This window comes from Phalaenopsis equestris, unplaced genomic scaffold, assembly GCF_001263595.1.
Source record: "Phalaenopsis equestris unplaced genomic scaffold, ASM126359v1 Scaffold000452, whole genome shotgun sequence".
NCBI classification, from domain to species: domain Eukaryota; kingdom Viridiplantae; phylum Streptophyta; class Magnoliopsida; order Asparagales; family Orchidaceae; genus Phalaenopsis; species Phalaenopsis equestris.
The window spans coordinates 184,903-198,079 of NW_018164893.1; the positions used below are offsets into that span (position 1 = coordinate 184,903).

The 13,177-nt window shown below is 35.0% G+C and overlaps 1 protein-coding gene across 1 annotated transcript in view; it reads left to right on the top strand.

Annotated features, from left to right (window-relative positions):
- The window catches only part of LOC110027837 (callose synthase 9-like), a 217,076-nt gene that overhangs the window by 20,439 nt on the left and 183,460 nt on the right, over nt 1-13,177 (top strand). Inside the window, exon 4 of the mRNA XM_020729436.1 lies at nt 1,065-1,160. Coding sequence (XP_020585095.1) covers nt 1,065-1,160 — 96 coding nt within the window. The remainder of the gene's footprint in view (nt 1-1,064; nt 1,161-13,177) is intronic.

Below are 13,177 nucleotides of genomic sequence, written 5' to 3' on the forward strand. Positions count from 1 at the left end.
CGTCTACATCCCCGACCTCGACCTCGGGTGCATGAACTAAAAGAACCCCCCCACCAACCTATTGTAAGAGAGTAGTGGAAGATTGCTGAAGCGGAGTTGAATGGACCTTCCATTATACTTCTTTTGGATCTTTACTTTTGTTTGTTGCAATTTTGCGAGAGAAGACAGATTTCTTTGAAGGCACGTAGTAGACAGAATCTTCATGAATGTCAACTTCATGAACTGAAAATGGTTGTAGATCTCCTTTGATGTAATGTTCTTATCCTTCTTTGTAGATCCTTCTTTGTAGTACTTAGTACTTGATGCACTGGTGTAGAGACGATGGAAACATGTTTTTCTCATGAATCCATGGTTGACCTAGTAGAGCGTTGAAATAGGTCTCGACGTCAATGATATGAAATTTTGCGGTTTTTGCTAGTTCTCCAAACTTCATAAACAATGTAATCGATTCAGGGGCTTTTTCTCCCTTTTGGTTGAATCCTCTTAAAATCATTTTATCGGCCGTAAGCTCTTGAGCTTCAAAGTTCAAATAGGGCAATGTTCGTAGACTCATCAAGTTGAGTGATCCTTCAAGATCTACCAAAACTCTGAACAACACAAATCTGCTTATGTTGACCGGGATGTAGAGTGGCCGGTGGTATCGAGCAGCAAATCTTCATTGGTGAAGGTCACCCCAGGCTGTTCTTTCAATGAGCAAACTTCATCTGAGAATATGCTGGCCAACTGAACTTAGCAAATCACTGGGTCGAGCAATGTTGTAACCAGAGACTCTCTCATCTCCTTTTATAGGATCGGAGTGTCATAGATGCTTAATTGGGCCGACAACGTCCTAAGATGAGCTAGCACATTTTAATGCACTTTGTATGGTCCTCCAATTTTCACTTGGTTATGTGTTTCTTCCACTGGTGGAGGTGGAGGTAATTCTTCTTGAGTTACTATTTATTTTCCTTTATCCATTAGAGCTATTCTCGGGGGTAACACTTTCCCGCTTCTCAGGTTTATTTTTGTACTTTCATCTTCTTGAGGTACCTTTATTGATTTTTCTGGTGTCTCTTCTTTGCCAGAAAGATCTTTTGATGGCAAGTGGTGTACCGTGGTGCTCGAGGGTTGGCTCCTTACTTCTGGTGCTGTCGTGGCCGTCGTCATTGATGTCTTCTTCGGTATTGTTAGCGAGTTTGTCAGACTCAAGTACGATTTGAGGATCATTTTAGGAATCAAGATTGAAGTTAGATTGGTCATAACCGATTACATTATCACTAGAAACAGTTAAAATGTAGCCAAAATTATGATCTTTATATTCATAAGACCACGAAGGGGAAAGAAGATAATCATATAAAGTTTAGGGTTTGAAAATTTTCTTCTCCAAATATGAGACAACCAATCTAGCAGAGGTAGCCCCTATCCTACCCTCTATGCTATCAATTTTTACGATGGCATTCTTCTTTTTCTTAATCTTTGATAATGATGGATCTTGTGGTATAATCTTCATCTCGGGTTTGGGAGGCTGAAGATTCTGAACGGAGGCTTGTTTTGACGCATTCTGGATTTGATTCAATATTATTCAATATTTTCTGGGATAATTTTCTCCAAACCGTACTCCATCCATCTTTTCCAGTGTATGTTTTTTGTTTCGATGAATTCTGGATTTAATTTACGACCCTCTTGAGTTTGTCCCATGTCGTACTCCATCCATCTTCTCCAGCATATGGATCAATAAGTGGGATTGGCTCGATCGAAATCATATTTATAGAACCTTTTTCAGGTTCTTTTAAATATTCTTTCGAGATTGTTATAGTCCCTTCTTTAAGATTATTTTCAAGCCAATCTTTAAAGATGAAGCATTCTTCTATAGTGTGTCCCAGCAATCGGTGATACAGGAAATATTTTGGTTGATCTTTAATGTCAACTTCCTCGCGAAAGTGGATATGTTTATGATAATTCTAACTCGTCCTAGTGAGGATCTTCCTAGATAGGTATTTCCTCAGGATTTTGGGCTTTAGTGGCCCTTCGAACCTTCCTGCTACGATTTCTCCTCTGAGTTTGGGTTAGCGGTGCAGCCTTTGAACTTAATCTGATTTCAAATACTGATGGCGGGATGGTTAATCCCTTAGTTGGATCTTCAATGATCATTACTTCTTTCCCCTTAGCAGCAGCAGGGACAATAGGCTTGGTAGGTGCCACGACGGCAGTAGTCTTGGCTTTCTTATAGGAAGAGATGTCCTAAAGACAGTTCAGGTTGAGTTTAGCAAACGACTCCTAAACTTCTGGAGCGGTGACTTTCATCATGATGAACGGAGCCTTCCCGACAATAACCTTGAGGTCTTCAAATCCAGCTCCAAACATAATGGTGGGAGCAACGTTTTTGGCTTCATGGCTTGTCGGCAAGTTGCACGAAAAGGTCAGCATTGGGTAAGCCATTGCAACAGCTTTAAAACAGAAAGTTCTAGGGTTAGCTACATGGCCAAAACCTTGAAATCTTTAGTGCAAGCACTAAAAATTAATAGAGGTTGGTTTGTAGACCGGGTAAATTTTAGTTTGCGGGGATTTTAAAATTTTTAGTAAAAAGGTAATTTGAAAGTAGAAGAATTTAATTAATTTTGAAGCACGCACAACACAACACAATTTGATTTAATTTGCAAAATAGCAAATTAAATTTGGAAGGGAGGTGTGAAGTGTTTAAGACCCAGTGCGGGACCCATTTAACATCACACCCCACATGAAGATTTAAAGAGTCCTTAATGGCCTCCTGAACCCCTCTATTCAATGGTGATTCAACAGACAATCCTGAAGTCCAAAGAGTTGGTCGTACTTTCCCAAGATAGAAAAGGGTAAAGTATGTCAATGGAAGAAGGGTAATTTGGCCCAGGAGGGACATGGACACATTACTGATCTATGAAGATAGTGCTTTCTTAAGATAGTGCTTTTCTCTAGCGGATAGGATAACTATCCCGCCCAGGAGGGACGGGATAGTGCTTTCTTAATTTAAACGACACTATTTTGATTTGGGGAGTGGCCCGCAAGAAGCTGTTAGTCATTGGAATCGAAATCCCGTCTTTCGCTTCGGAAGGACATTTTAAGATTTAAGTTTAGAGAAATATGAAATCAAAATGGCCCCAGATTTTTCATAGTTTAAATGAAAGAGCGTTGTACCTCAAACTTTGTATCTATCCAGAAGGGTGGGGCTCGATCATGAGGGTGGGGCTCGATCAAATAAACTAAGAAATGTATGACGTCTGTTTGGTCTGTTAAACCGTTTTATTTTCTGACAATTTTCCCTATTCAATATGAAAAATTAATTAGGGTTTAAGCTGGGTTCGGAAAAGTTTCCTATAAGGGTAAGCCCCTATAGTTAATTACATCTTAAATGACCAAAGTCAACTAAGAAGACTTTCAATAAAAATTAGGAAATATTATTATCAAGGATTTAAAAAGGATAGGATTGTTCAACGAGATCAGACAGAGAGGTATGAAGTGTGATTTTCTCAAGTTTGGAACATTTTGTTTTTGGAATTAAAAGGAGAAAGAACTAGGGGATGTCATGGATCCAGAGGAGAATTTAAGTGACTTCCCAAGCTATCCTATTGTTTGGCTTCAGGAATTAAAAGGAGAAAGAACTAGGGGATGTCATGGATCCAGAGGAGAATTTAAGTGACTTCCCAAGCTATCCTATTGTTTGGCTTCAGTTTTGTGGAGAAATATTTATGCGTTTTATCCTGCCAATTTTATTTATTTAGGACTTACATTCATGTGAAACAATCACACAAATGGCCTGAAAGATGTGAGGGTTTAGGGTGAGGGTTTAGGTCGCGGTTTAGGTCACGACGAACGACAACATCAGAATCTTAAGCGATTTAGGGCTTATATTATACAGTAGAGTTGTATGAAGTCCTAAAGATGAGGTAAGGATTTATGTTACATAAGCAGAAAATCTCAAAATCCTACGGTTTGGTTGTTTAATTCTAAGGAAGGAATTGGTTTAGCTAGGGAAGACGGGTTCTGCTGCTAAAGATGGCCATGCTGTCCACCATGCTAGCTTCAAGCTCCTTGTAGTTACGAGTTTAGGTTTTCTAGGATGTCCAGTCATGATGTCAAATCAGATGGCTTTATGATTGTACTTCTTTAAATATTATGGGGCATGTTAAAGTTGATTAGAGCGACATCGGTTAGGATCCTACGATTTCATTGTTTCGATACCACTATTTTCTATTGGATTCACTTAGTCCAAACAAATTTACTATACTTAATGTAATTTGTTCCATAATTTCATTTAGACTGTGGTAAGTCTCGTTAGTAACCATAGGTTACCTCCTCCGCGGGATTCCCGATCATCTTATAGAGACGTCTTAATTTAGTTGTAGTTGTGATTTTGTGTGATTTTTTTGATTAAATTTTGAGTTTTTTTATTTTTTGATTAAATTTTGAGTTTTTGATTAAATTTTGAGTTTTTTTATATTTTAAATGTTGTGGCGATGAAATTTAGCTTGGTTGATTTTCGTTTTTGTTTTGGTTTTATGGCTATCCTGATAGTTTTAGTTTTCATACAGGGTGACATCGTTTTTTAACATGCAAATTTGTGTTAATATCTAAAGTACAATATGAAATAACAAGAAAGATGGCGTTGTAAACTGTAAAAGTTTACCTGGCGAGTCTTCTAATTCCACCATCTAAAACTCAAAATACATGTCAGGGCATTTTATATGAAGCGGGAAAGTAATGTTTTGGCGGCCAACCTAACCGTAGGTCATATCTTGGTGGGTCACTATTATTTTGATTATGGATGATTTTTGTTAAGCAAAACATACTAATTTTAGTAGACCTCCGAGGTATCCGATAGGTCTAGAAGAAGAAGCCAGTTCTGGCAAAAGAAGAAGGTCCATGCTTCCCTCTCTCCACCTGGTGAAAAGCCTCAAGCTCATTTAAACTTATTATGTTGCTTAATAAATCAATCCTAAAAATACTTTAATGCTCAGTGAACATTGATGTTTGAACTAACCCTAAAAGTAGGGTAATTATCATTTGTGATTTAATTTGTAAATTATGTGGGTGAAAACTCTTAAAGAGGCAAGTTAGCACTATCAAAGACATTTAGCCAATTTTTTAATTTGGGTTTGTAGTGTTCCAAAGGTGTTTAATTTTAGCTATGTTTACTTTTCTAATCCACATTTAATCATATTTGATTAGCCTAGGTCACTACTAAGCCCTTAAGGTTTTGGTGGATGTCTTAGTGTTTTTTTGAAAGAGATTAAAATTTTAAGTGATGAAGATTCATTTTTTAACACTTTTGAAAATAATTTGAACCTTAAATAGGGGTATTAAATTAGTGAGTTATTAACACCCAAAACTATACCCCTAAGTCTAGGATCATTTGGTTAACTAGATTTCCAAATTTTAAAATTTTAAGGAAGTTACAAATTCATCCATTAATTAACAAAAGTTAGATTGGTTTCTACCAAATAATCCCCTTGTTATTCAACCATCTAAATAAGTTAGTTAAAACCAGAGGTTATCATTTTCCCTCTTCGAATTATGCCTAAATGTTTAATTAAGGCTAAATTTCAAAAATTACACTTTTGTCCCTCAGGCTCTATCACTTCATAATTTGTCCAATTTAATCCAAATGACCTTGAAATTTTTATCTTACCTTACTCATGGGTCAATTAAGACATCAGAGGAGAAAAATATGATTTTTCAAAATTTTATTTGATTTACATAATTATTTTTATGCAAAAATAGAATTTTTCAAAGAAATTTTCATAACTTGACCAAGACAAAGCCTAATCCCTTGAAATAAGACAAAGCCTAATCTGACCAAGACAAAGCCTAATCCCTTGAAATTTTTACTGAGGTAGACTTATATCAGAGAACCATTTGGACAAAATTTCATGATTTATTAAATTTTTTGTGATTTATTAGAATTATTTTAAATTCTGGAGCATTTATTAATTATAAATTATTTTACGTGTGGAAAATTAAGTTTTATATTTTTGAAAAATCTCCCCGAGTTCAGTGAACCTAGAGAAGCGAATTTTACATTTTTTTTTATTTTTATTTGGTTTATTGGAATTATTTTGGTGAAAATCCATTTTTAGCTTTTAAAAAATTATTTTAGGCTTTAAATTTCAATATCTTCACTTTGAAAAAGAAGAAAAATATTCCAATTGTTTCTAAGTGCTTAGGAAACAATTTTTAACATTTTCATGAATTTTAGTATTTTTGTGATTTTTATCATTTTTATTTATCTAAAATATTTAATAATAGGCTAAAAAAATGATGTTTTTATTTTAAACACCATTTTATTTTTAGAAAATCCCTCTGATCATAGAGAACTCCAAAAACTCATTTTTATAATTTCTTAAGTTATATTTTCATTATTAAAAATTATTTTAGTGTCAAAATTTTTATGGGGGGTTCTTTGAACTTTGAAACTTAGTGGCGATTAAAAATCAAGTCATTTAGATGTTTGTGTTACAAAAAATTAGTTTTATTTATGTTTTAGGGTTGGTGGAAATTAGGTGAATTCCGAATGACTTAACCCACAAAATATTTTCCAAAGGGTTCTCTGGTCATAGCAACCTTCCAAAATTTTCGTCCAAAATTTTTTTAGAATTTTTTAAGTAACATGCTAATTACTATCATTAATTTATGCAAATAATAGACATAAATTTGAAAAATATGGATCTCTATTTATATATCTCCTCTGACTTTGGAAAAATCAGGGAATGTTCCCTAAGATAGAGGCAACAACATACTAAAATATCAAGTCATGGCGAAATGTCTACATGCGTGGAGAATCATAAGAGTCAAGATAGTATTTAATTAATTAAAGATAAAACATGCATCAATTAAACTTCAAACCATTTCCTCATTGTTCTCCTCTGTTCATTGAGCGCTAGAGTATTTATAATTTATTTTTTCTACATCAAGATATGAATTTTTAAAGTTAAGGAGCAATTTTTGAATTATTTAAATCCCTAATTATCTATTTAAACGTGATGTGTCATGTAAACCTACGACAGCTCCGAAGCTCCACGCGGCGCGCTCCTATTTGATGTTGTCATCCACCTGAGCAGTGACTTTGTTGATGAGATAAACGCACGATCAGATGGATCTCTGTCATCGTTTCCATTGGCCTAGCCCGAGAACTGTCCATCATGGTTTGATATCTCCCTCATTTCTCAACAAATTTGAATGAAATTCTTTTTAAAATGCTCATCTAGACTAGAGGAACATATTGATATGATTAAAATTCCATGAAGCTAATCCTAAGAAAATGGAGAATTGAAATAGGCTAGAGAAGAGAGGGAGTTCAATACCTTTACTCTAAGAAGGGAAGCTTCAACCAGAGGTGCTCAACACATTCGTTGGGGTCCAAAAAGGCTAGGGATGGAGCCTCTTGTTGTGGAGAAAGATCTAGGTATGAATTCGACCAAGCTCGATTTCAGGTGTTGGCCTTGAGCTATGTTAGGCTCACTGTGAAAGGGTAATTTGATGGGGCTTCTCCTTCTTTCACTGTGGTGAAGGTTTGGATAAGTTTAATTTGAGTTTGTTAGACTGTGGAGGTGTATTGAGCTTTGTCCTGGTTTTAAGTAGAAGTTTAAGCTCAAAATTGAGCTTCCACAGTAGGAATCAGTGGGGGAAGTGGTTGGATTGAGCTGAGGAGGTCTCAAAGAGTCTCTGTGAGCAATTTAGAGGGCTCTCCTTGAGAAAATTTCAACTCTCCCTCCATGGTCGTTGAGGGGAGCTTTTATAAAAATGTCATGGCCAATTTGGGGGTGAAAAGTGATGCTTAGGCGGAGGGCAGAGAGTATCTATCATTTGATTTGGATGAGGTGGCCTCCAGGTTTGAAATGGATTTTATTTGGAGGAGGTGGCTCCAATTTGGGGTTTTCCAACCACTAGTCCGGCCAGTCAGTCTAGGGGGGTGGCTAGGTGGTCAGGTGAGTCAGGGGAATATGTCACAACAATTAAATGAGTTGAGGTTTAAGTTGAGCAAAAATATCCAAGGCTTAAGCAAATATGGAATCAAAATCTCTTGATTTATGGGACCTTTGGTCCATGGCTTAGCTTAGGTGGTATTAGTCCATGGCTTAGCTGGTCCATGGCTTAGCTTAGGTGGTATTAAGGTTTTAGCTTGGTCACTAGGGTCCAACTAATGGCTGTGGAGTCATTAATTTTGCGACTTTGCGGTGGTTAGGCTAATTTTTTGTGCATGGGTCCAATGTGAGTTCAAATGACAAAAACTTGGGTTTGGCCTATGCTAGCCAAGTCAATTGACCCAATTGATTGATGCAATTGATGTAGATGATTTTAATGAACATTTTTGGTGAAGGGTTGAAGTGATTTTGAGTTCAATTGGAGGGTCAATTTGAAGGATTTTTGAAATTTGGTCAATTTGGGCATGTTGGGCTAGACTTGGGTCTAGATTGGGCTAGCCTTGGGCTAAGTCCAAATTAATTATTGATAATGGTAAAAAAAAATGCCATGAAGAGTGTACAACATGAATTGGGTGGCAATTTTGGGGTTAACACATTCAATTTGGGGAAATTTGGAGGCATAGCCAATGTGGGGAAAAATGGATTGAAGTACTCATGGATGACTTTTCAGTGTTTGGAACTTCATTTGACTCATGTTTAGAACATTTATACAAAGTTCTTAAGTACTGTGAAGAAATAAATTTACTCATTAACTAGGAAAAATGCCAATTTATGGTAGCAGGAGGAATTGTATTAGGATATCAAATACCAGAAAATGGTATGGTAGTAGATCCTACTAAAATTCAAGTGATCGCTAATTTACCTTATCCAACAAATGTAAGAGAAATTAAGAGTTTTTTTAGGACATGCTAGATTCTACAAGCGATATATTAAAGACTTTTCAAAGATTGCTAAGCCTTTATGCCATTTACTGGAGAAAGATGCAAATTTTAATTTTGATGAGGAATGCCTAAAGCTTTTAAGTTATTAAAAGAAAAACCAATCACTTCACTAATTATAGTTTCACCAAATTGGGAAAACCCTTTTGAATTGATGTGTGATACTAGTGATTATGCTATAAGAACTGTTTTAGGACAAAGACAAAGATATGATTAAATTTTTAAAGTTATTTACTATGCTAATAAAACTCTTAATGAAACTCAAATTAATTATACAACAATTGAAAAAGAGTTATTAGCAATAGTATATGCCTTTGATAAATTTAGATCATATTTACATGGAACTCATTGTGTAGTGCATACAGATTATTCTGCTATTAAGTATTTAATGAAGAAAAAGGATGCTAAACCTAAACATATAAGATGGATTCTTCTTTTACAAGAATTTGATTTTGTAATACTAGATTGGAAGGGGATTGAAAATCAAATTGCTGATAATTTGTCCAAGCTTGAATTAAGAAAACCACTCACTTTTGAAAATGAAAATAATTAACATTTTCCAGATGAAAAATTATTCACTATTTATGAGTGGTGTTTTCTGTGGTATGCTGACATCGTGAACTTTATTGTTAGTGATATTATACTCTATAGAATGACATACCAACACAAGCGGAAATTTATTTTTGAAGCCAAGACTTATTTTTGGGATGACCCATTTTTATATAAATAAGGAAAGTGTCATATTATTTGAAGTTTTGTAACATTAGAAGAAACTTATGAGATTACCCAAAAATGTCATAATTCTGATTTTGGGGGACATTTCAGTGTTGATAAAATAACATACAAAATTCTACAATCTGGATTTTATTGGCCAACAATTTTTAGAGATGTTAATGCTTATATCAAAACTTGTGATAGAAGTCAAAGAGTAGGCAATATTTCTAGAAGAAATGAGATGGCCCTCAATTATATGCTAGGAGTTGAAATATTTTAAGTTTGGGGATTAGATTTCATGAGACAATTTATACCATCTTTCAGAATTTTATATATTTTGTTAGCAGTGAACTATGTATCCAAATGGATAGAAGTTGTTGCTTTACCTCGATGTGATGCTCAAAGTGTTGCAAAATTTTTGAAAACGAATATATTTTGTAAATTTGGAATGCCAAGAGTTATCATTACAGATGGGGGGTCATTTTAAAAATTTCATAATGGAGAAATTATTAAAGAAATATCATATACATCATATGATTGCTACTGCTTATCATCCTCAGATAAGTGGTTTGGCTACATTATCCAATTGGGAAATTAAAAGAATTATGGAAAATCTGTGAATCCAACAAAAATGGATTGGTCAGTCAAACATGACTATGCTTTGTGGGCTTATAAGACTACATACAAAACTCCTATAGGAATGTCGCCATATAGGCTAATATTTAGAAAAGCTTGTCACTTACGAGTTGAACTTGAGCATAAGGCATATTGGGTGATTAAAAAGTTCAATTATAATTTGAAAGATGCTGGTGAGAAAAGATTGTTACAATTAAATGAGCTTAAAGAGATAAGGAATGAGTCTTATGAAAGTGCCAAAATTTATAAAGAAAAGATGAAGATGTGGCATGATCAAATGATTTTTATTAAAAATTTTCTGCCAGGGAAACAGGTTTTGTTATATAATTCAAGGTTACGATTATTTCTAGGCAAACTTAAGTCCAGGTAGATGGGCTCATTTATTGTGATTAATGTTTATCCTTAAAGAGCTGTGGATATTAAAGATCCTAAGTCAGAGAAAATATTTAAAGTTAATGGGCATAGACTAAAGCCTTATTTTATAGGGGATCAACATATATTTAATGATGGAATGATGTTGGGTCAACTAGTGTAAGCACTGGTTACGTCTGGCTGATAACGTAAAACCAAGCGCTTTGTGGGAGGCAACCCAAAGTTATCAGTGTTTTTTTATTTTGATTGTTGTTTTATGTGTGATTAAGAAAATTTGGGTAGTATTTTTGAGACTATTATGTGTTAGTATTGATTTTAAGAATTTATTTAGTGATCTAGACATGTTAAACTAAGAATTTGGAAGTTAAGTTGACTAGTACAAAAATGTGCACTGGCGCTTAAGCGCCAAATCCGACGCTTACGCATGGAAGTTTAAAAACATGTACAAAATTAATATTTAAGAAGGGAAAACTGCCAAGAAGTTTGCAAAAACATGCCAAGGCAGTTTTTAAATGTGTTTTGGAGTTATTGGAAGGATTTAGGCCTATAAATAGAAGGGTTTAGTGAAAGAATTTCACCCTAGATCGTCATTAAGTGTTATGAGTTGTTTTAGCCTCGAATTGAAAAAATTATTAAAGAGAACTTTTAGATAAAGGAGAGCTACAGGATGTTGAAAATCGTCATTAAGTGTTATGAGACCATTTAGGGGTTGTTTACTTTGGCAAATAGTATATTTTACTGCAGTTTGAAATTTTTGAAAATCGTGCACTGGCGGCTAAGCGCCACATCTCGCCCTTAAGTGTGAACAAACCCGAGAGGCAGGCACCTGAGCGCCGCTTACCCGCGTTTACGCGCCGGTTCACAAAAACCGGTTTGCGAACGGTTAAAAGTGATAATTTGAGCCCAAAATCTCCATTTTTATCCTCTCGACACCTTCAACCTCTCAAAAATGCAATTTTGGAGAGCTAGGACACACCATTAAGTGGAGATTTCTTGGTGGAATCAAAAAAAATTTGCTAGATTTTGATTTCTTAAGGTAAGAGCTTTACTTCTATGCAAAAAATTTAGATTTTCACCATGTATTTTGAGTACATTTGGAAGAATTCAAAAATTCACTATTCATGGTGAATAATGAGGAAAAATCTATGGAAATTGCATAGGAATTGTAGTTTAAGCTTTTGGAATTTTAGTTTAGTGGTTTAGACTTGATTTTTAAAGTTATTGTTGGAATTTATCAAATTGGTATAGTGACACCAAGAATGAAGAGGAACAAAGGCAAAGCCCCTTTCGATTCGAGTACATTTGTTAGTTCAAAAGCTCAAGATCGGTAATAGTGATACGTTGCAATCATGCAAACTTATTCAGAAGTGATGTTTTAGAAATCCTGGTGAAGACGTGGAAGATTAAATTGTTCGTCGACAGTCGGAACAATTCTATTGTTTCTATGTTGTGGCAGTTATATCTGTCGTGAGGGAGTTCTATACAAATCTCCCTAAAGCTGAAGACAATCGAGTTATGGTTCGAGGAAAGTTGGTACATTTTTCGCCAGCGGTAATCAACTTATTTTACCATTTACCACTGGATACATTATTTTTTTATTTTTTTATGCAAATGGATACATTATTTTTTTATGCAAATTATAGCCCTACTGAAGTGGAGTTAGAGGAGATTATCTCTTACTTAACTATTGGGTGAGGACTTTGGAAGATCACTAATGAGGGGAGAGTAAACTTCCCAACTTCAAAGTTATGTAAACCTTCAATAAGCTAACACTATTTCATTTTTGCTCGTCTGCTTCCGACCAATCATCTAAGTGAAGTGACCAGAGAAAGAACGACGTTGAACTATTTTATTCAAGAGGGAAAGCTCGTCAACATTGGAGCTTTGATCTATCAAACTATCATCAGTTCTGCTTAGCTGTTACAACTGTACTACTACAGGTCTGGGATTTGCTTCCTTGATCTTTTCTTTGTGTGAGCAAGCTGGAGTTAAATATGAAAGCTAGGAGGAAGTGTTTTTACCTCTAAAGCCTATCACTAACATGAATGTGAAGACTTATTCTGAGCATTCAATTTTTGGCTGGAGAGGAAGATTTTCTCAGAGCTATGGAATAGAAAGGTCTGCTGCTTCTACCTCTGTTGCTTCTACATCTAGACCATCTACCTCACGTGCTTCTACATCTTGAGGTGAGTCTACTGAGACCTAAGATCAATTATTGCAGAGGATGATGGATAATATTTGTTTTACCGTTCATAGGATACAAAATTTAGAATGATTTGCAGAGCATATTGATAGGTATAATAGGAGAAAAAGTGAGTATGAAGAGAAATTTCACTCATTTATAGTATGAAGAGAAATTTCACTCATGAGAAATTTCACTCATTTATAGACAACCTCATTAGGGGTAAATAAAGATTGCAATTTCCTCCATATCCTAGATACCCTCATTATGAGCCTACAGAAGTTTGGGATAGCGGTGATTCAGAGAATGAAGAGTAGAGTTGAGAGATTTATTTTATGATTGTAATAAGATATGAACTATGTGGTCTGGGCTCACTATATTTGCATCTTTGTGTTGGTTTG